The sequence below is a fragment of the Schistocerca serialis genome, chromosome 6 (assembly GCF_023864345.2).
Source record: "Schistocerca serialis cubense isolate TAMUIC-IGC-003099 chromosome 6, iqSchSeri2.2, whole genome shotgun sequence".
Taxonomy (NCBI): domain Eukaryota; kingdom Metazoa; phylum Arthropoda; class Insecta; order Orthoptera; family Acrididae; genus Schistocerca; species Schistocerca serialis.
In genome coordinates this window covers 327,757,958-327,779,809 of record NC_064643.1, presented here as the reverse complement: position 1 = coordinate 327,779,809, position 21,852 = coordinate 327,757,958, and the positions used below count along the sequence as shown (strand labels likewise).

Sequence of the window (21,852 nt, the reverse complement as noted above, 5' to 3'; positions counted from 1 at the left end):
ATCCACTGACACCACAGTTGTGTCGTGCGTGAAATAGCGGTCAATGGCCGGCGACACCACAGTGGTGTAGTCTGCATAACACTGCTCAGTGGCCGGCAACACCACAGTGGTGTCGTGAGCATAGTATCGCGCAGTGGCCGGCGACAGCACTTTAGTATCTTTTGCATTCTGTTGTTATGTTTAGGTAACAATAAGTTACACACGTCAACAAGTTTTTGCCCTTTCATCATTGTGCATGAAAGATAACATGATTATTTACGATGAATGTGCGGACGTCTTGTCTGATGTTCCAGACGAGTTGGCTGATTGTGAAGAAGACATTGGATATCAAAAAAATGAAAGTGAAGCAGAACTGTAGGAAGATAGTTAAATACATCCAAGAAGAATTCGGCAAACACTATGGTTGCCATCTGATTCGCCTGAGTCGGACTAAGAAGACAGTGCACAGTGGTCAGACTTTGATTTACCGAGGACCAATAATAAATTTGAAGGATCCCTGGGTTCAAACATACTTCCCAAAAATACATAGAGCGTCAAGGATATCATACAGTTATATATTGGGAATGATCTATTTGAATATATTAGCAACGAAACCAACAAGTACTACAGTCAAAATTACAATAGAAGGAAACTGGATTTAAAAACTGCCAAATTTGTCGACATTACGGGACCTGAACTTATAAAATGGTTTGGGCTTGCTATCCTTATGGGAATTGTAAAAAAGCAAGGATCCATGAATAATGGTCAATGAATCCGTTAATAGACACACACTGATATTTCGCAAAACAATGTCCCGCAATCAATTCAGACAAATATTATCATTTTTACATTTTTCAGACAGCAACAATAAACCGAATTATGGTGACCGGCGTGTGAAAGTGCAATTCGTAATTTATTATTAATCCAAAAGTTTAAAGAAACATTTAATCTAAGTCAAAATATCTCAGTTGATGAAGGAACCATACTGTGGCGTGGACGCTTAAATATTTAAGTTTACAAGCCGTCGAAAATTACAAAATACGGCATACTCATTCAGATGCTGTGCGATTCTAGTTCTGGATACATTTCCTCATTCAAGATATATTCTGGCACTGGACAGCCTTTAACAAAAACAGTGATTGAACTATTGACACCTTCTGAGGGAAAGTGGTATCACCACTGCATGGATAATTATTATAATAGTGTAGAACTTGCAGAGGAGTTACTTGAAAAGAAAATTCAAGTTTGTGGATCGATTCAGCAAAATAGAGGATTTCCGGAAAATTAGATCGCACAAAAGTCAATGTGTTTGGAGCTTGTCATCATTGGAAAGGTGACAAGCAGCCGGCGACAAGCCAAGTAATCCTAATTAGCACTGCCAGCACCAAGCGAATAAATTTGTACGAGACGTGCGGACAGCAAAGTGTTGAAATAAGTGATGGTCATGTGGGAATCTAAACCACAGGGCATGGAATGACCCAATTAAGAATACAGATTTTATACCCCACAGAACATAAAATCAGTTTACTGTTCTGGGAACCAAACTATCTACATCAAACATCAGGGTACCCCACACCAACATAGTATCTGATGTATTAACATGGCAGCCTTTATATCACATTAAATCATGATGCCTGTCATACATGTGACTGCAGTGTTGCCAAGTCACCAGTCTATGTCACCTTATTTTGCAGCAAAAATGTAATGAACAAAATTTTACTAGAGTTTCTTCAATGCTAATTTGCAGTTGCTTTCATGTGTTTGTTGGAATCAGATTATTTTCCTAAATAATACAGTACAAACTACCCATCAATTTTCTTTACAATGTTATTCCATGTTGGTTGGTTGGTTGGTTTGGGGTATAACGGGACCAAACTGCAGGGCCATCAGTCCCTTTTACCTAAAGCAACCAAGTCTCAGGGTAAAACAATTAAAAACAAAGGAGTTGGGGCAAGTAAAAGGGGGTAAAACTAACAGAGAAAATGAAAGAAGTGAAACAGAGGAGACAAAAACTAAAAGGAAAGCTAGAGGAAGGCATTAAAATCATATAGCAGGTGGCTTGGGCTAGCTGATGAGCCAGGCACTCTGCAACATACTAAAATCGCCAGTCCAAAAGACAGGGCAAGAATGACACACATAGGGAAGAGACAAAAAACAAGGCAAACAAAAACACAAAGTAAGAGCAACGAAGACGTTAAAGGGAGAGAGGATGCAGGCCTGGGAGTGAAGACCACGTGCTAAATCTTAGATTGTATGATAAAAAAAAAAACCCTCATGAATAAAACAAAACTAAATCAGCCGTTGAGGCATTGTTGCCCAACACTGTAGGTAGAGTACTGGGTAGGTTAAAAGTCTGCCACAGAGTGACTAAAATTGAGCAGCCCAACAAGAGGTGGACGACTATTATACGGGAGCCACAGCAACACCATGATGGTTCCTCGCAATGGAGGAGGTGACCAAGTATTAGCCAAGTATGGCCGATGTGGAGCCGGCAAAGGACAACAGAGTCCCTGCAAGTGGCTCGCATGGATGCCCACCGCACATTTGTTGTCTCATTGATAACATGGAGTTAGTTTGGGGTACTGAGGGTGGGCCATTCAGTATTCCATCACGAAAAGTCTGTGGCAGAAGATCGATCGAAAATCAGTCTCTGGCACGCCGATCTCGAGAGTTGGTTTACATGTAGCTTGTTTGCCAGACTATCAGTAAGTTCATTGCCCAATATCCCGACATGGCCTGGGCTCCAAATGAAGGTCACTGAACATCCACTGTTCCCAAGGGCATACAGACTCCTGGATACCCAGGTGGATATACTCAAGGGCGCGATAGATGGCTACCAACTCTACATTGAAAACACTGACCAACTGGCAAGGAGCGCTGTTCAGTTTATCCAACGTGAGCATAAGTAAAGCCAACAAGATTGTCGACCATAGATCCATCTGTGTAGACTATTTCTGAGCTCTGGAACTCACCGTGAAGAGAGAAAATTGCCGGCATAGGGCCTCAGACGGAAAGGAGCCTTCTGGGCGTGCAATAGGTCCAGCCAAAGCTGTGGCCAAGGTGTGGACCATGGAGGTGTATGGAAGTAGACTCGCAGGAAAGGCGGTGGGGAACAGCACCTAGTTCATCAAGAAGCATGGATGGCGAGGGAATTCCCAGTTCTGGGCCGCTGTTGCAGGACATGGATCGCTGTGTTAGGGAAAAGGAGATGGTAATTTGGATCGTGAGGTGAATTAGGAATGTGGGTGATTAATTTGCAAGCAGTAGCTGCCACTGGAGCTGTGATGGAGGAATGCCAGCATCCACACGGAGGCTGTTCACAGGGCTCATTCAGAAGGTTCCCACTGCGAGCCGAACTCCACAGTGGTGCTGAACTGTACACCACGTTCCCATTGTCAATATGGGACTGTACGATGGCTTTGTACAGCTGCAGCAGTGTAGGACAATCAGCATCCCAGTCGGTGTGGCTCAGGCAACAAATAATATTAAGGTGCCTCCAGCACTTGTTCTTAAGCTGACGTATATGGGGAAGCCAAGTTAAATGGACATCGAATACCAGTCCCAAAAAGCAGTAAGTCTCCACTACATCTAGTAGTTGGCCATCAAGGTAAAGTTCTGAATAGGGGTGGACAGTACGACGAAAATCAAAGTGCACGACAGAGACCTTGGCGACCGAAAACCAAAAGCCATGAGTGAGAGCCCATGACTGCACTTCCATAACTCCCTCCAACCAGCATTCAGCCACAACAGAGGAGCAGAAATAAATACAAAATAATAATAAATACAAAAATCAGCAGCATATAGGAGGGGAGATACTGACAATCCTACTGCTAAAGTGAGATCACTGATGGCAATTAAAAAGAATGGGACACTAGGGACAGAACCCTGCAGAATCCCAACCCCATTCTCCTGTATATGGGGTGCACTGTTGGAAGCACCGATGCGAACTCTAAATGTGCAGAGTGACAAAAAGTTCCGTTTAAAAATCAGGAGCATGCCCCGGAGACCCCACTCATGCACAGTAGCGAGGATATAGTGTCACCAAGTGGTATCTTAGGCCTTCGTCAGGTAGGAAAAGACGGCAATTAAGGTGCTGTCACCAGGAATAAGCCGATCAAATGGTAGACTCCAGGTGAATCAAGATGTCGATGGTGGAGCGTCCTTGGCAAAAACTGTCCTGGGACGGAGCCAGAAGGCCACCAGACTCAAGGAGCCAACACAACCACCGGCTCACCATACATTCATGTAGCTTGCACAGAACATCAGTGAGGCCGATAGGATGACAGCTATCAACATCTAGTGGGTTCTTACCAGGGGAGCTACTCTGTATCATTCATACAGATCAGTGTAGTAGGTTAGTCTTGGTAGTGACATCATTTTCGGTTCTTAATTGAAATATTATATTCAGTAAGCTTCTGAGACCTGGAATGAGATTTTCACTCTGCAGCGGGGTGTGCGCTGATATGAAACTTCCTGGCAGATTAAAACTGTGTGCCGGACCGAGACTCAAACTCAGGACCTTTGCCTTTCGCAGGCAAGTGCTCTACCACTGAGCTACCCAAGCACGACTCACGCCCCGTCCTCACAGGTACTGGCAGAAGTAAAGCTGTGAGGACGAGAGAAAGTGACAGCGGAGAGGCGTACAACATGGAGGCGTACGTGAATGGACCGCAAGTAGAGGTGGTAAAGGGAAGTACTCCAGTTAGGGGAGAAAGGAACGCACACAACCATTAGCCCCGATCTGGGCCGCCAATGCGGGAGATGGGCTGCCGTGGGCGGGAAAAGGAGACTGTAATTCTGATGCTCAGGGGAACTATAAATGTGTGCTGCGTAACTGGCAAGCAGTTGCGCTCGTCTGATATGCAGTGGAGGGACACCAGCCTCCACCAGTATGCTGGTCATCTGACTTGTCCTAAAAGCTCCTGTTGTTAATCGAACCCCACAGAGGTGCACAGGATCAAGTAAATGCAATGTTGAAGGTGCTGCCGAACCGTAAACCACACTCCCATAGTCAATTCGGGATTTGACAAGGGCTCTGTAGAGCTGCAGCAGCGTACAGCGATCTGCACCCCAATTGGTGTTGCTCAGGCAACGGAGGGCATTGAAGTGCTGCCAGAACTGCTGCTAAAGCTGATGAAGACGAGGGAACCAAGTCAATCGAGTGTTGAAGACCAGTCCTAGGAATTGATATGTCTCCAGTACAGTGAGTGGATCGTCATTAAGGTAAAATGCGGGTTCCGGATGAACGGTACAACGCCGACAGAAGTGCACGACACACGACTTTGTGGCTGAAAACTGGAAGCCGTGGGCTAGAGCCCATGATTGCGCCTTGTGGATGGCTCCCTGGCGGCACCGCTCAGCAACAACAGTACTGGAGCAGCAGTACAAATTACAGAAGTCGTCTGCATACAGAGAAGGTGAGACACAGGGCCCGACAGCTGCTGCTAGACTGTCAATGGCCACTAAAAATAGAGAGACACTCAAGACAGAGCCCTGCGGGACTCCATTCTCCTGGATATGGATGGAACTATGGGCGTCACCAACTTGGGCACGGAAAGTACGGAGCGACAGGAAGTTTTGGATAAAAATTGGGAGTGGCCCCCGGAGACCCCACTCATACAATGTGGCAAGGATATGACATCGCCAAGTCGTGTCGTACGCTTTAAACAAGTCAAAAAAGACGCCAATCAGGTGTTGCCTTCTGGAAAAGGCTGTTCGGATGGCAGACTCAATGGACACAAGATTATCAGCGGTAGAGCGACCCTAGCGGAAGCCGCCCTGACATGGAGCCAGCAAGCCATGTGACTCCAGGACCCAACCCAACCGCCGACATTCCATATGTTCCAGCAGCTTAAAAAGAACATTGGTGAGGCTGATGGGCCGATAGCTATCCACATCAAGCAGGTTTTTACTGGGTTTGAGCACCGGAATGATGGTGCTCTCCCGTCACTGCGACGGAAAGACACCATCGCACCAGATCCGGTTGAAGATTATGAGAAGATGTTGCTTGTAGTCAGATGAGATATGTTTAATCATCTGCCTGTGGATGCGATCAGGCCCAGGAGCTGTGTCAGGGCAATGTGCTCCCACTCTGTAAATGGGGCTTTATAGGATTCACTGCAGAGTGTAGTGAATGAAAGGACATTCCCTTCCAGTAGCAGTTTGAGTGTGCGAAAGGCAGGGGGGTAATTCTCTGACGATGAGGCTCGAGCAAAGTGCTCGGCAATCGCGTTTGCGTTGGTACATAACTCGCCATTTATGGTAACACCGGGGACAACTGTTGGGGCCTGGTACCCGAAAAGACATGATCTTTGGCCAGACTTGGGAAGGTGACGTGTGGCACCCAATGGTGGAGATGTGGCTCTCCCAACACTCCTCCTGCTATTGTTTGATAAGGTAGTGAACACGGGCACAGAGCCATTAAAAGCCTATGACGTGTTCCAGGGAAGGGTGCCACTGTAGAGCTCGCCAACACACTTTAATTGCTTCAGCGACTTCCGGCGACCACCAAGGGACTGCCTTACGCTTCGGGCACCCTAAAGAGCGAGGGATCGTGTTTTCTGCTGCAGAAACAATTGTACTAGTCACCTTTTCAGCCATCACATCGATGTTACCCTGTGGGGGAGATTCAGCGGTGACAGCAGAGGTGAAAGTTCCCCCGTCCGCCTCGTTCAAAGCCCATCTGGGCAGGAGTCCGTGCACCTGCCGCTGGGGCAGTGACAGGAAGATGGGGAAGTGGTCACTACCACACAGGTCGTCATGTGATCTCCAGTGGGCAGATGGGAGAAGTCCTGGGCTGCAAACTGATAAATCAATGGCTGAGTAACTACCATGAGCCACACTGAAATGTGTGGCGGCCCCAGAATTTAAGAGGCAACAGTAGAGTTTCGACATCTCTGCCTCAGCCAGTAAGCATGGTACCACCCCACAAGGTGTTATGGACATTAAAATCTCCCAAAAGTAGGAAATGTTTAGGGAGTTTATCAATCAGTGCAGCTACATTCAGGGGTACTGCACCATCTGGAGGAAGTAATCATTTCCTGTGTCGTCCTTATTCCAACAGCCACAGGATCAAGAGGGGGTTTGAAGGGGCACACGTTTACTACAGACCGAGTTCAGGAAATAAAAGCAAACTCCATCTGACACTTTATTACAGTCACTACGGTTCCTGTAAGATCCCTTGTAGCCACGGAGGGCAGGGGTCCGCATTGCTGGGAAGCAGGTTTCCTGGATGGCAATGCAGATACCAGGTGCATAGCTTAACCACAGTGTATACGTGGACAAGGAAAAAAAATTCCCGGATTTCCCGGTTAAAAATACACTTCTTCCGTGTTAAGTGACAATATACTCTTCCTCGACACAGTAAAACTCATCAATCCTTTAAATGTTTATAGTTTTATATACAAGAATAGAATTTCTCGGCACTTTAGAAAACGAAACTCAGGGGGGAAAACACGTTTTGAAAGACTTTTGATGTGTAGCAACATGTATGCTGCTTATTTTTGTTTTATGAAGATATAAATTTGAATTCCACCAAACACCGCATGTTACTTCCCAAAACATTGAAATCGAAATTGCAATGTGCTTTTGTAAGACAGTCAAAGTTCATGTCATGTGATCTCGCCAGCTGATGGCAGCATAGGACACATGATATAGTAAGCCAATAGCAAGATCACTCTTCAGTAGGGCGAACACACAAATAAAAAAAGTCAATCGTTTAAATTAATATACATAGCATTCATATATAATATTGGTCTCTAAGATTAGTAAGCTGGAAGAGAAGCTAAGCTTCCACATATAATGTTGATTTTTTTTGCGCATATTACACATCAAGATACATCACACAAATGTGCCAGTCAAATTTTTAGTAACGAACTAAATGTCTGATCTTCTGGGCTCGAAATTCTTCTAAATGGTCGTCCTCAAAGAGTTGATTTTTAAATTAGAGTCAAACACTTTGTGATTTAAGAAATTCATCTTACATTTTCGCATATAGTTCACCTTGCGTAAAAGGAAATCTGCTTTGAATGTAACTCTTTTCAAACCACCATTCGTAATATTTTCCCGCGACCTGTTAGAAATAGGTTCATTTCAGCAGTTGCAAGAGAGTGCTAGATAACAGGCGTCACCGCGCTTGGGCAGCTACGATGACGCAGGAAGCCCATATGTCCGTATGTGTAAAACAAAAGATCTTACATATAAAAGAAACAAGACATCAGACGGTACTTCAAGAGCATTGGACTTCCGTGAACTATACTAAAACGCATAATTTGGCTTAAAATGCACATTCATATGTAAATTTTCTTGGAGTACCAGTGCTGTATTATCTCATGGTTGGTTCTTTATTATGACATAATGCCATACATGCACTTGAAATGCAGCGAACAGCTGAAACTAGCCAACAGTGTGAAATAAAACACTTCGTTTCAAATAAATTGACTGCCTCAGCAGAAAAGATTAATTTTAAGCCAAATCTCTTTAGCAAACTGGCAAAAATAACTTCATGGTTCTGTAAGGCGATTAATGCTTGACTGTCAGAAAGGTGGAAATAAAATCTGAAACTAACAACATATTTTAGCCTTCCGTAATTATACGAACGTATTCTAATTGATTTGATAGCTCCCGGCCACAAAAATCCGCTTTGTTATCATTTAACGTGAGAGCAATAAACGAACAGGAAACAACAAAACCATTGAACGTAAACACAGGTCACGTGGTGACTCCCCACCTCAGACTGCTCTGTGCATCAGCCCCAGATTTACTATATTTCCGAACCGGGGCAATATCAAGTAGCTTCTGTAACCAGAAGTGGGAGAAGGTGTTACTCATACGCGACTCAACTGCGCATGCTCAACAGCCCGCCTGCGACAGCTCAAACGAATCTAATTTAAACAGTTGTCGCGTCACGCTCATCGGGGGCAATTTGTTGTTATAAAGAATTGCATAGTCTTCTTAAAGCTTTTGACACATTTTGCTGTTGGCAGACACTTGTATGAGCACCGTTTTGTTGTCGTATAAGGCACATTTCCTTTGCAACTTAAGTTTTACTTTCGTTTTCTCTCCTCTCGTTCACGTTTTGTTGCTGCAGTATTGCTCTGTAGCAGGATACAGTAATATCCTTTGTTAGAGTATTGGTTCTTACCAGTCAAAAGCACAAAAATTTAACTGAAAACTAAAATAATAAAAAATTCCCGGAATTTTGAACAATTCCCGGGTTTTTCCTGGTTTTCTCCTGGATGAAAAAATTCCCGGTTTCTTCCCGGATCTCCCAGTTGTCCCCGTTCGTATGCACCCTGTTAACAGTTGCCATAGCTCAGCCAGGTGGTGGAAAAAACCGCCACAATTCCACTGGAGGATAACATCGTGAGACTGGGAAGACGTGAAACATTCAATGAGGCAGTTTACACCTCAGAATTACCTGCTGCCACCTGCTGCCTTAGTCTATATCCATTGTGTCTGAGGGTCTGGCGAGATCTATGTCCTCAGCGAACGCCACAAGCTCCACCCCATCCTCAGCTGCAGAGCTTGTAGGTAGCAATGGTGTGGATGTCACCACAATTTCTTTGGTCTTAGGGGTTTCTTTTTGTATTTCTCTCGCTGCTCCTTGGGTTTCCCTGGCTGGGAGGACTTCACTGGCTCAGTCTACGTGACAGGATGTGTGTGAAGCCCTATGACCAGCTGTTTTTGGGCTCTTCAGCCACTGCCAGCTGTTGTCTTCCCCACTAGAAGAAGCCTGGGAAGGGAGTAACCCATGGGACCCGTTCCTAGCAAGAGAAGCCGAAGAAGACTTACACTTCTCCAGCTTAGAAGTGGGGAAAAAACATCCCCGATGGTTGGGGTGGGGGTGTTGCTCCCCAAGTAGGTGGTGCAGGAGCAACAGGGAGGAAAATGACCCCACCATCAATGGTGCAGGTGTAGTCTTCCAGCTCTGAGAGGTGACCTGGGTTGGCGGAGCTGTTGGTGCCAGAACTGTTGTAGCGGCGGCGTAAGACAATGTCATACGCACAGGATGCAGGCGTTCAAATTTTCTCTTAGCCTCAGTGTAGGTCAGTCTATCCAGGGTCTTGTACTCCACAATTTTCGTTTCTTTCTGGAGAATCCTGCAGTCAGGTGAGCAAGGCGAATAGTGCTCTCAGCAATTGACACAGATTGGAGGCAGGGCACATGGAGTACTGGGATGTGATGGGCGTCCACAATCTCGGCATGTGAAGCTGGAAGTACAGCGGGAAGACATATGACTGAACTTCCAGCACTTAAAGCATCGCATCGGGGGAGGGATATAGGGCTTTACATCACACCGGTAGACCATCACCCTGACCTTCTCGAGCAATGTATCACCCTCAAAGGCCAAGATGAAGTCACTGGTGGCAACCTGATTATCCTTCTGACCCTGGTGGACACACCAGATAAAATGTACATCTTGCTGCTCTAAATTGCCGCGCATATCATCGTCGGACTGCAAAAGAAGGTCTCTGTGAAATATGATACCCTCGACCATATTTAAGCTCTTATGGGGTGTGGTGGTTTTACAGAAACATCCCCCAGGTTGTCACAAGCGAGTAACTCCCATGACTGGGCAAAAAATGCTGTTTTGATCAAGACTGACCCAGATCTCATTTTGGACAAGCCCTCCACCTCCTCGAACTTGTCCTCTAATTGCTCAACAAAGAACTGAGGCTACACTTTCATGAAAGATTCCCCATCAGCTCTCGAACATACCAGGTACCAGGGCAAATAAGCTCCGCTGCCACCCTTAGCCTGATGTTCCTCCCATGGTGCGGCCAGGGAGGGGAACGATTTGGGATCGTACTGCTGTGCCTTGAATTGAGCTTGCCATCGCTTTCAGACTGCTGGTGTTTCACCGTGTCATCCATCCTGATGCCACCCACCGAATAGGGGCACTCCTCAGGGGTGCCACCCAGCCACAGTGAAGGCCACCGGGCAGGATGGCCATTGCCGGGAGTCCCGATGCCCCAGGGGGATTGGCATCTACCCCTTGGCATACATGGGGAGTTAACAGTTGCAGGCATTAGCAGAGCGATCCCTGTGTGGTTAGGGGGTTACAACCAACAGGGTACATGGTGGCCCCAACACAACGGATTGGCTACCGTGCTGGATATCAGTTGCAAAGAAGTCCACGGTCATTGTTGGCGCAGAAATCAACACTGCATAGTGCATGGTGGAAAACTCATCCAGGAAGGTGTCCTCACGCAAGAGATGGAGAATGGGCAGGGCTGCAATGTGACGACGAGAAAGTGGGGTAAAGATCTCAATGCACGATGGATACGATGCACCTTGTAAGGCGCCCTTCCCCAATTGGCCGCTCTTCGGGAAAATTATGAAGAATGGAGGTTAAACCCTACATGGGACCATCACAAAAAAGCCAAAACATGTGAAACTCCTTTAAGTCGCCTCGTACGACAGGCAGGAATACCTCGGGCCTATTCTAACCCCGGGAAGCATGTTACCAAACTCCACTGTTGACACTAAACTTGATCTGATCACACAAGATGAGCTCAGATAACTCAGTTATTATTTGAGTAATCTGATAGCCACTTGCTGAGCTTTATGACATGCTGACAGGTTGCAGCTAAGTAAAGTATCAGCTTCAGAAAGTTATTCTTTCAGTAGATACAAGGCAATAAAGTATAGCCAAAATTTGGTAGACAAGATTTATAAGCCACTTTGATAGCACACTATGAGCAATTTACCATAGTTTGACCTTTTGTTTTATAGCTAAGATATTGTACCCAAAACGATGAACAGGATCACAAAGTTTCAGTGCGGCAGGTTCCTTAGATCCTGAACAATGGTAAAACAAAGTTGATCATTTATTCATTTCAGTTGCAATGTCAAAAAACGAGCCTTTACGAAAAATGGCTACTGGCCCCACCATACTACTTATGAAGCTGTAATTTGGCAGTACTTCATGTAAGGTCTATATGTACATCTTGTAAAAATTTCATTGAAATGGGAGATGGTCTAGTGGGCACCCTTAAGCCACTTGACATGGAATGACCCAAATGTATTGGATCTAAAGGCAACAAATACACCTGACCCCCCACAGCGAATGTGGTACGAGTGTACAAAGGGCAGCAAGCATTAGAAAGATTTACCTGTTTAGTATTTCTCCACGTTAAGCCTCTTGGCCTGTTTAGCTTTCACTGAAAAGTTCTCCTGCCAGCATTTCATTGATCGACCAAGAGATATTCCACCCTGCGGGTGATAGTGTAGCAAGGATTTTGGGATCCTCTCTGAGCTCATTCACTGTAATCGATTTCTCTCTCTTTTCTTGTAGTTTTGAATATAATGCATGATGAATTCTATTTTCAGTTCCTTCAATACATCTTCATTCCTATCGTGTTCCCATTTGCTGTAACCAGCTGTTCATATCAAGAATTTCATTTCACTGGTTTTTAGCATTTTTGCATCCAGTGCCTGCAGTGTTCAGGCTTCGCTGCCATAGTACAGCGGAGGTCTTATAAAGGCGTAATCTGACGCACTTCTGGAACACAGAACTTTCATTACATTATTAATGAATCCCATTGTTTCTGTGTACCCGATTTCTTTTTCAGGCAGGTCCTATTTTCCAGCGCGAATTGTTTGTTGCCTAAAAGTGTGTTTTCACTGTTTGCTATTTTTCCAAAGAAATCTTACTTCATGCTTTGTATTTACTACAAGAAACCACAATTTTAGTTTTTTCAGGGTTGATGTCTGTGCTGCATTTCTTGGATATAACCTGTAAATTTTGTACTGAATATTGTACGTTCTCTGAAGACACTACAAGAGCCAAGTCATCTACAAAATTATGTTCAGTAATATACATAATGAGGCTGTGAAGCCAAGCTGTGGATCCAAATTGTAAGAAAAACATTATACCTTGAGTTATGGAATGCGGATGTAGTGTCTCGAGTATAGAAAAATAGTTGTCCAAGCTCTGGATGGTCAAGTACCTAAAAGAACAGGTCATGATGGGTGGAACTTACCAGGGTACAGTCCTGAAAAGAATATCTAAGGAAATGGTGACTGCTGAACAATGATTGTAAAGCAACACACAGGTCTGTAGATAGAAATGCAGGATGTAATTTTTCACGAGCAGGCAGGGGCGGGGGGCTACTGATATACCCATGGGACTATCACCACCACTGTGGCGCTAACATCTTCCTCGCGCTCGATATGCTGAAGGAGCCGCTGTATGGTACAACGGGAAGTATCCTCCTACATGCACTAACAATGCTTCGCAAAGATTATACCCTCAGAGTGACTGTACTATGAAACCGTTCAATTTTAAAATTGCGCGAGAGTTTGATATCACAAGATACGGCTGGTTCCAAAAAATTACAGGAATTTGTATCACAATCTGTCGCAGACAAAGAAGCAATTGCGGCCGTCAACAATCGTAACAACAATGTACCAGTAGTCGCTAATTACAATATTTCATTATTTCTGCAATATGAACTGCGCACTTTCCCCCTATCTTTACACCTTTCAACCGATGTTATTGTCAAAATAATACTTACTTCAATCCATTTGGAATGTGACTCTACAGAATCACACGACAGTGCTATTACTTTCACGTTTCTCTTTTCGAATTCCGGCATAAGATTAGCCACGCGAGCTAATTCCGTAGTGCATACTGGAGTGAAATCGGCCGGATGGGAAAACAGGACACCCCATCTGCAACAGAAAACAGTACCGGCACGGTAATTACACAATAACAACAATGTTTTCGCTATATCTTCGTTATACTACATAGTTACTTACGAATCTCCAAGCCATTCATGGAACTGGATAGTTCCAATTGTGGTATTGACTTTAAAGTTAGGAAATTCGTCGCCCAAATTCACCATTTCTGATAGGTCTCACTGAATAACTACTGATAATACCAAATCTCACTTCTAATTTCCGCCTTTCACAATACACGGAATCTCGCAGATATTAGTATTTTCTTGTGTTTACGTGGTCAAAGAGTACTTGTTTTCGCATTCTGATCCTACGAATAAAATAAGATAAAAATTAATAAGTTTGATATAGATTACTCCGTAACTATCAATTAAATCCTAGTTATTGTAAACGTAACATGATAAAGATGAAAACCGAGAGGAAATATTACACAATTAGATTTAGATGTAATCCACTACAGTAAAAAATACATTTCAAAATATTCCAAATATTTGCATTAAATTAATTCTTATCAAACACGTGCCTAGGGCATTATAGCGAGTAGAGGAAAATCAAATCTTAATAATTTTGCTAGGAACTGTCGCTGTGCTGCGTCTGCAGTTTGCCGAAATAAACAAACACCGCAGATGTTGACGTACACTCGTACAGTACGATGGGATTAAATATGTGAAGGGGGCACAGGTCAGTTGTGACACTTTTGCCCTATAGCTTGTGAGTTGCGTTTGTACGTACTTAGAAAATAACGATTCTTTAAATGTTATAAGTTACGAATATTAATGTACAGTAGAAAGAATACCGGTTTGAAAAGTTACGCGGAGTAGCAACTCATGTGTAACATATGCTACGTTTAAAATTGCGAATATATATGCATTAATACTATTACTATCATAGATTGTTGAAGTATGAATATTTATAGTAATTATATATTATTTTCGTAGGGAACCGTACGAAATATGGTTTGTTGCAAACTGTGACATATGTCAAGAAGTGTTCTGATGGAGTTCCTACGTGCTTTTCGCGAGAACTTCTAGATAGTTCCTTATAACGTAGAGTGATTTTTGTTTTCTTTCTGCTTTCATACCTGTAATATAACACAAAATTACGATTATTGCAATACCTGAATGAATATACACAGTGGTTTCCTTCAATAATAGGATGTTGTCCAAATTATGGAATTCTGGGATAAACAAATTGTAGTAGGCCTATAGATTTTTTAGAGCTTTTTAATTGAAACAAAGATTATCCTTGTAAAGTTTTCCGAAACAACCCTTACTGTACATCTGGTTTCCTCAAGCATGGAGACAGTTTGTATATCCAAAACTAATATCACATCTCTCAGCAGAATCATGAATTCATTGGCAGGAGAAGTTGGAGACACACAGACATTCTCTGTGGTAGATTGGTAGTTTACAGTTAGTCAATGTTGTTGACATGGACCATACCTTTAAAAATATGGACGTGATGTAAAAATGAGAAAAATGTAATCTCACTGTTAAAAAGTAGGGAGAATTTACTAATTTTAATTGCCTCTGTGCATAACAAAGCATACCGAGCGAGGTGGCGCAGTGGTTAGCACACTGGACTCGCATTCGGGAGGACGACGGTTCAATCCCGTCTCCGGCCATCCTGATTTAGGTTTTCCGTGATTTCCCTAAATCTCTTCAGGCAAATGCCGGGATGGTTCCTTTGAAAGGGCACGGCCAATTTCCTTCCCCATCCTTCCCTCACCCGAGCTTGCGCTCCGTCTCTAATGACCTCGTTGTCGACGGGACGTTAAACGCTAATATCCTCCTCCTCCATAACAAAGCATAATAAAAAAAAGACACTTTAGATAAGATCCATAGATAGAATTTTAGTAGCTTTCTTAATTAATCCCGTGAATATTCCTTTGTGTTGACTATCCACCAAATTGAAAATAAAATGAATTAAGAGTTTTGCGAGTGAACACAAATGTTAATAAGACAAAAACGCTATAATTTCAATTTCCGGCCAGAGTGGCCGAGCAGTTCTAGGCATTGCAGTCTGGAACAGCGTGACCGCAGGTTCAAATCCTGCTTCGGGCATGGATGTGTGTGATGTCCTTAGGTTAGTTAGGTTTAACTAGTTCTAAGGGACTGATGACCTCAGAAGTTAAGTCTCATAGTGCTCAGCCATTTGAACCATTTTTATAATTCTATTAGATAGAAAAGGAAGCATTATGGTTGTGTAACACTAGTTGAAAGTTCAAAGAAGATATAAGGGGAATAGGAATCTAGAGACAGAAAAGCTATGTCACAATAGGGAGGAGGAAGAGAGTGAAGCAATAAGACATGCTAAGAAAAACAGAGTAGTCGGGGTGAGAGGTGTAGTATAGAGGCTGTTTACAGGATGATCGAGGAAAGTACGGTAATTTGTGAATCTTGTTAAAATTTGTATTTGAGTAACAAATGCCAAGAAAGCTTTGAATTTCTCATCCTAATTAATCTGTAAATGCAGACTTGTAACTCATATCCATAGTATTCTGAAGCACAGTAAATTGCCTGTGACGAGTGCTGAAATTCTTGCCAGTTTTTGTGGGTTGTATGTTAGTACAGTGTTGTGTGTTTCAGGCATTTGGTTTTTCATATTTTGAGAGCGATACTCAATATGAGAAACGTCTTCTTTTCCCAGTAACAGCCCTTCTTCCACTTCCTCAGTTCTTTCATTTGTTTTTTCATCCTCTCATTTTAGGGTCATTCCATATCAAATCACCCAATAAAAAATAAATTTTACACCCACCTCCTTAGATTTTCATGAAATTTGGCTCAAATGGTTCTAATACCATCCTGACAACACCTGCAATTTTTTTTGCTGTATCTCTTATAGTTTTTTTTATAAAATTTTAAAGTTTTTATGTTTTGCATTTTGCGAAGCTTCGGAAATGGTAAATTTAATTTGTATTCAAAACTTTAAAATTGCTTATCTTAAAAACTCTTTTAGATAACATCATGAATTTTTGCAGCAAGTTTGTTTTTCCACTTCATCCAAGAGCTTTCAATTCTTTTGATAGTCTTTTTTGAAGTGAATTTTTTTCATTTGGAAGATTTTAATTTATCTTTATGGTAATTTTTTTAACATTTAGATATAATACACAAACTTATTCCAAAATTTCAACTGATATCTTGAGTATTCTTTAATATACAAATTTTTTTAGTTGTGACGACACGTTTAAGTTACGATTTCCGATTGCTGAAACAACGCCAAATCTAAAAACTTCAAAAATTTATTAAAAAAAAAGTATAAGAGATAGAGCAAAAAAATTTTACAAATGCTTTCAGGATGATAAAAGAAGTAATTGTACCAAGTTTCATCAAAATCTGACATGGTTGGTGTCAAGGCCTGGGTGACTTGACATGGAATGACCCTTTATTCAACAAATTTATAATCTAAACTTATCATTTTCCATTATAATTTTGCTCTCTTATTTTATCATTGTAGGCTGTAAGGTAACATAACTGTATCCGTACGTTTCTTTGTTGCACATAAGAAAATCATGATTTCTAACTACCTTTCATTAAAAAGTCCATTTAGCTGTTATCTCTTATATAGCTGATTTGAAAAATGTAGTCAAAGTGGCTATAAATTTGAAATTCCCTTAAATTATTTAAGTTGTCAACTGCATTATTTACACGTTTCACAGTACTGGCATAATATTAATATAGTCTTTGCACATACTTCTGAGGATTTGTTTTGTACAAGAACAATGACTTGACAGTATCATTTTAGATACTGTTGCTTGAAAAGAAGCAAAGTCCTGTAGTTCAAGGTCATACAAATGTATAGTATGTGATATCACTTCTGATTATTTTTCAATTAAAAACTGTGGCTATCTGATATGGGGAAGTTATTGTGTACCTGTGCTCTCTGAAAGTATTACTGCTGTAAACACTTTCGGTAACTATATATATAGATTTTCTTCGGTACTTAACACTAATTGTGCTTATGGCTGTTAAATGTAACCTAGTACACAAGAAGGAAACAATTACCTTGAGAAAAAAAAGCTGTTGCTTACACAATTATGATATGGCTTGAATGAAATAACTTTGTAATTGACACAAAGCAGTAGCAGGAGGCAGTGTTGCTGGCGAAACTGTCAAACTCCCCCCCTCCCCCCCCCCTCATCCCCCCCTCCGACCAAGACACCCTTAGTACTAAACTTTTTTCAGTGTCAATTCAACAGATTTATGATCTTGTAAGTAGGTTTAGTAATAAACAAACGGTCAAACACTCACCAGTGAGATTTAGTATAAGAACACTAGAACAGTTGCAAATGTAAAAATCCCTAGGGTATCGGAAAGGCGTTACTTGACCCCTAATGAAATGTTGTTGTTGTGGTCTTCAGTCCTGAGACTGGTTTGATGCAGCTCTCCATGCTACTCTATCCTGTGCAAGCTTTTTCATCTCCCAGTACCTACTGCAACCTACATCCTTCTGAATCTGCTTAGTGTATTCATCTCTTGGTCTCCCTCTACGATTTTTACCCTCCACGCTGCCCTCCAATACTAAATTGGTGATCCCTTGATGCCTCAGAACATGTCCTACCAACCGATCCCTTCTTCTGGTCAAGTTGTGCCACAAACTTCTCTTCTCCCCAATCCTATTCAATACTTCCTCATTAGTTATGTGATCTACCCATCTAATCTTCAGCATTCTTCTGTAGCACCACATTTCGAAAGCTTCTATTCTCTTCTTGTCCAAACTATTTATCGTCGATGTTTCACTTCCATACATGGCTACACTCCATACGAATACTTTCAGAAATGACTTCCTGACACTTAAATCAATACTGGATGTTAACAAATTTCTCTTCTTCAGAAACGCTTTCCTTGCCATTGCCAGCCTACATTTTATATCCTCTCTACTTCGACCATCATCAGTTATTTTGCTCCCCAAATAGCAAAACTCCTTTACTACTTTAAGTGCCTCATTTCCTAATCTAATTCCCTCAGCATCACCTGACTTAATTAGACTACATTCCATTATCCTTGTTTTGCTTTTGTTGATGTTCATCTTATATCCTCCTTTCAAGACACTGTCCATTCCATTCAACTGCTCTTCCAAGTCCTTTGCTGTCTCTGACAGAATTACAATGTCATCGGCGAACCTCAAAGTTTTTATATCTACGCCATGAATTTTAATACCTACTCCGAATTTTTCTTTTGTTTCCTTTACTGCTTGTTCAATATACAGATTGAACAACATCGGGGAGAGGCTACAACCCTGTCTTACTCCCTTCCCAACCACTGCTTCCCTTTCATGTCCCTCGACTCTTATAACTGCCATCTGGTTTCTGTACAAATTGTAAATAGCCTTTCGCTCCCTGTATTTTACCCCTGCCACCTTCAGAATTTGAAAGAGAGTATTCCAGTCAACATTGTCAAAAGCTTTCTCTAAGTCTACAAATGCTAGAAACGTAGGTTTGCCTTTCCTTAATCTTTCTTCTAAGATAAGTCGTAAGGTCAGTATTGCCTCACGTGTTCCCGTGTTTCTACGGAATCCAAACTGATCTTCCCCAAGGTTGGCTTCTACTAGTTTTTCCATTTGTCTGTAAAGAATTCGTGTTAGTATTTTGCAGCTGTGACTTATTAAGCTGATAGTTCGGTATTTTTCACATCTGTCAACACCTGCTTTCTTTGGGATTGGAATTATTATATTCTTCTTGAAGTTTGTGGGTATTTCGCCTGTTTCATACATCTTGCTCACCAGATGGTAGAGTTTTGTCAGGACTGGCTCTCCCACGGCCGTCAGTAGTTCCAATGGAATATTGTCTACTCCGGGGGCCTTGTTTCGACTCAGGTCTTTCAGTGCTCTGTCAAACTCTTCACGCAGTATCTTATCTCCCATTTCTTCATCTACATCCTCTTCCATTTCCATAATATTGTCCTCAAGTACATCGCCCTTGTATAGACCCTCTATATACTCCTTCCACCTTTCTGCTTTCCCTTCTTTGCTTAGAACTGGATTTCCATCTGAGCTCTTGATATTCATACAAGTCGTTCTCTTATCTCCAAAGGTCTCTTTAATTTTCCTGTAGGCGGTATCTATCTTACCCCTAGTGAGATAGGCCTCTACATCCTTACATTTGTCCTCTAGCCATCCCTGCTTAGCCATTTTGCACTTCCTGTCGATCTCATTTTTGAGACATTTGTATTCCTTTTTGCCTGTTTCACTTACTGCATTTTTATATTTTCTCCTTTCATCAATTAAATTCAATATTTCTTCTGTTACCCAAGGATTTCTACTAGCCCTCGTCTTTTTACCTACTTGATCCACTGCTGCCTTCACTACTTCATCCCTCAAAGTTACCCATTCTTCTTCTACTGTATTTATTTCCCCCATTCCTGTCATTTGCTCCCTTATGCTCTCCCTGAATCTCTGTACAACCTCTGGTTCTTTTAGTTTATCCAGGTCCCATCTAATATGCATTAAAAATCTAAAACCTGGTTTAAGTATGACCTATATTTTCTCCATTAATTTCTGTGTCGTGTACAGGTTTCAGTCAAGCTTTACCCATAGGCCCTAACGCTTTTAATTAAATTATCATTTTTGATACAAACTGTGCATCTGTCCAGAAATATTTCTAAACACTGAAATTGGCCTATGGGCGTATTATTGATATTGTTATTTGTCTTGGCCTACAACCACTTCTTTAGTTGATTTGCTTCTTTCCTATTCTGTTCTTTGTTGTTTCCCATTTGTGATTTTATTTACCGTCTGAAGAATGAACAATTTCCTCTTCAGGCTCTTTTTGGTTATTTGATTGTAGGGGACCTACACATTTATTGCTGCTGTGTCTGTGATATGATAAAAGATGTGAATTGGCCGCCTCCTGCAAGCAACCTTTGTTGAATATTTACAAACCATTCGATCAGTGCTTTCCTTACTGTACTTTATGGCACTATAGAAGGCAACAGGTTCTGGTTTCTTCTTTCCTTCTTTGCTCAGTGCTACTTAAGAATTTAGTATGCTGAGAATAAATAAATTCTTATTCTTCTTCTTCTCGTGGTACACTGCCAGTGGCTGGTTTGCTGGTTCCTCCTTACAAATGTATGGAAGGCATTGCAAATGTACTGCCACTTGTACAATTATCCAAAATTTTAGTCTGTTTCTCAGATTTGTTGTACGTAAACTGGGTAACCCTGCCCTGCACCTTGCTTTACTTGGAAGTAGCTAAGTAAATGCTCATCAGTTGTAATATTTTCACCAGAGAGCTAACAGCAGAGACAGATTTGATTGTGAAATTTCTCCATATTTCAGAAATAAGAGCAAACATCTGCGATGACTTCTCTTCAAAGCAGAGGGCTCTTAAAAGTTTGTGGAATATATGTCTTGTCATCTTATCCTAATAAAATTGCTGCCCCCTCCCCCCCCCCCCCCCCCCCCGCTCCTGCCTCCCCCCAGAATGCAATCACAGGTAATTAAAAAAACATTTATAGCATAAAAAGCATTTTTGAGATTTATAATACCAGGCATTGCCTTCAGTGATACAGTCTAAGCAGTGTTGTTTGTTTATTTCTGAACATTCTGTATATATAATGATGTGACTTACCATACGAAAGCGTTGGCAGGTCGATAGAAACACAGACATGCATACATACACACAAAATTCAAGCTTTCGCAACAAACTGTTGCCTCATCAGGAAAGAGGGAAGGAGAGGGAAAGACGAAAGGATGTGGGTTTTAAGGGAGAGGGTAAGGAGTCATTCCAATCCCGGGAGTGGAAAGACTCACCTTAGGGGGAAAGAAGCACGGGTATACACTCGCGCGCGCACACACACACACGTCCATCCACACATATACAGACACAAGCAGACATATTGAAAGGCCATGAATACGTCTGCTTGTGTCTGAATATGTGTGGATGGACGTGTGCGCGTGCGCGCGAGTGTATACCCGTACTTTTTTCCCTCTGAGGTGAGTCTTTCCGCTCCCGGGATTGGAATGACTCCTTACCCTCTCCCTTAAAACCCACATCCTTTCGTCTTTCCCTCTCCTTCCCTCTTTCCTGACGAAGCAACCGTTGGTTGCAAAAGCTTGAATTTCGTGTCTATGTTTGTGTGTCTATCGACCTACCAGTACTTTCTTTTGGTAAGTCACATCATCTTTGTTTTTAGATATATTTTTCCCACATGCAATGTTTCCCTCTATTATATATATCCCCCCACGAACCAT

The 21,852-nt window shown here is 42.2% G+C and overlaps 2 protein-coding genes across 4 annotated transcripts in view; one reads left to right on the top strand and one right to left on the bottom strand.

Moving 5' to 3' along the window:
• Positions 1-13,934, bottom strand: part of LOC126485102 (peroxiredoxin-6) — a 54,087-nt gene extending 40,153 nt beyond the window's left edge. Inside the window, exons 1-2 of the mRNA XM_050108725.1 lie at positions 13,744-13,934; positions 13,500-13,656 (exon numbers count right to left, since the gene is read on the bottom strand). Coding sequence (XP_049964682.1) covers positions 13,500-13,656; positions 13,744-13,829 — 243 coding nt within the window. The 5' untranslated portion in view covers positions 13,830-13,934. The remainder of the gene's footprint in view (positions 1-13,499; positions 13,657-13,743) is intronic.
• A 325-nt stretch (positions 13,935-14,259) lies between these two features.
• The window catches only part of LOC126485101 (carnitine O-acetyltransferase-like), a 99,933-nt gene continuing 92,340 nt past the window's right edge, over positions 14,260-21,852 (top strand). The window contains exon 1 of one of the 3 annotated variants that reach the window (XM_050108723.1): positions 14,260-14,343. The gene's annotated coding sequence lies outside the window, so the exon portion shown is untranslated. Of the gene's footprint in view, positions 14,387-21,852 lie in introns of all 3 variants that reach the window. The other 2 variants (XM_050108724.1, XM_050108721.1) reach the window with 2 other exon arrangements.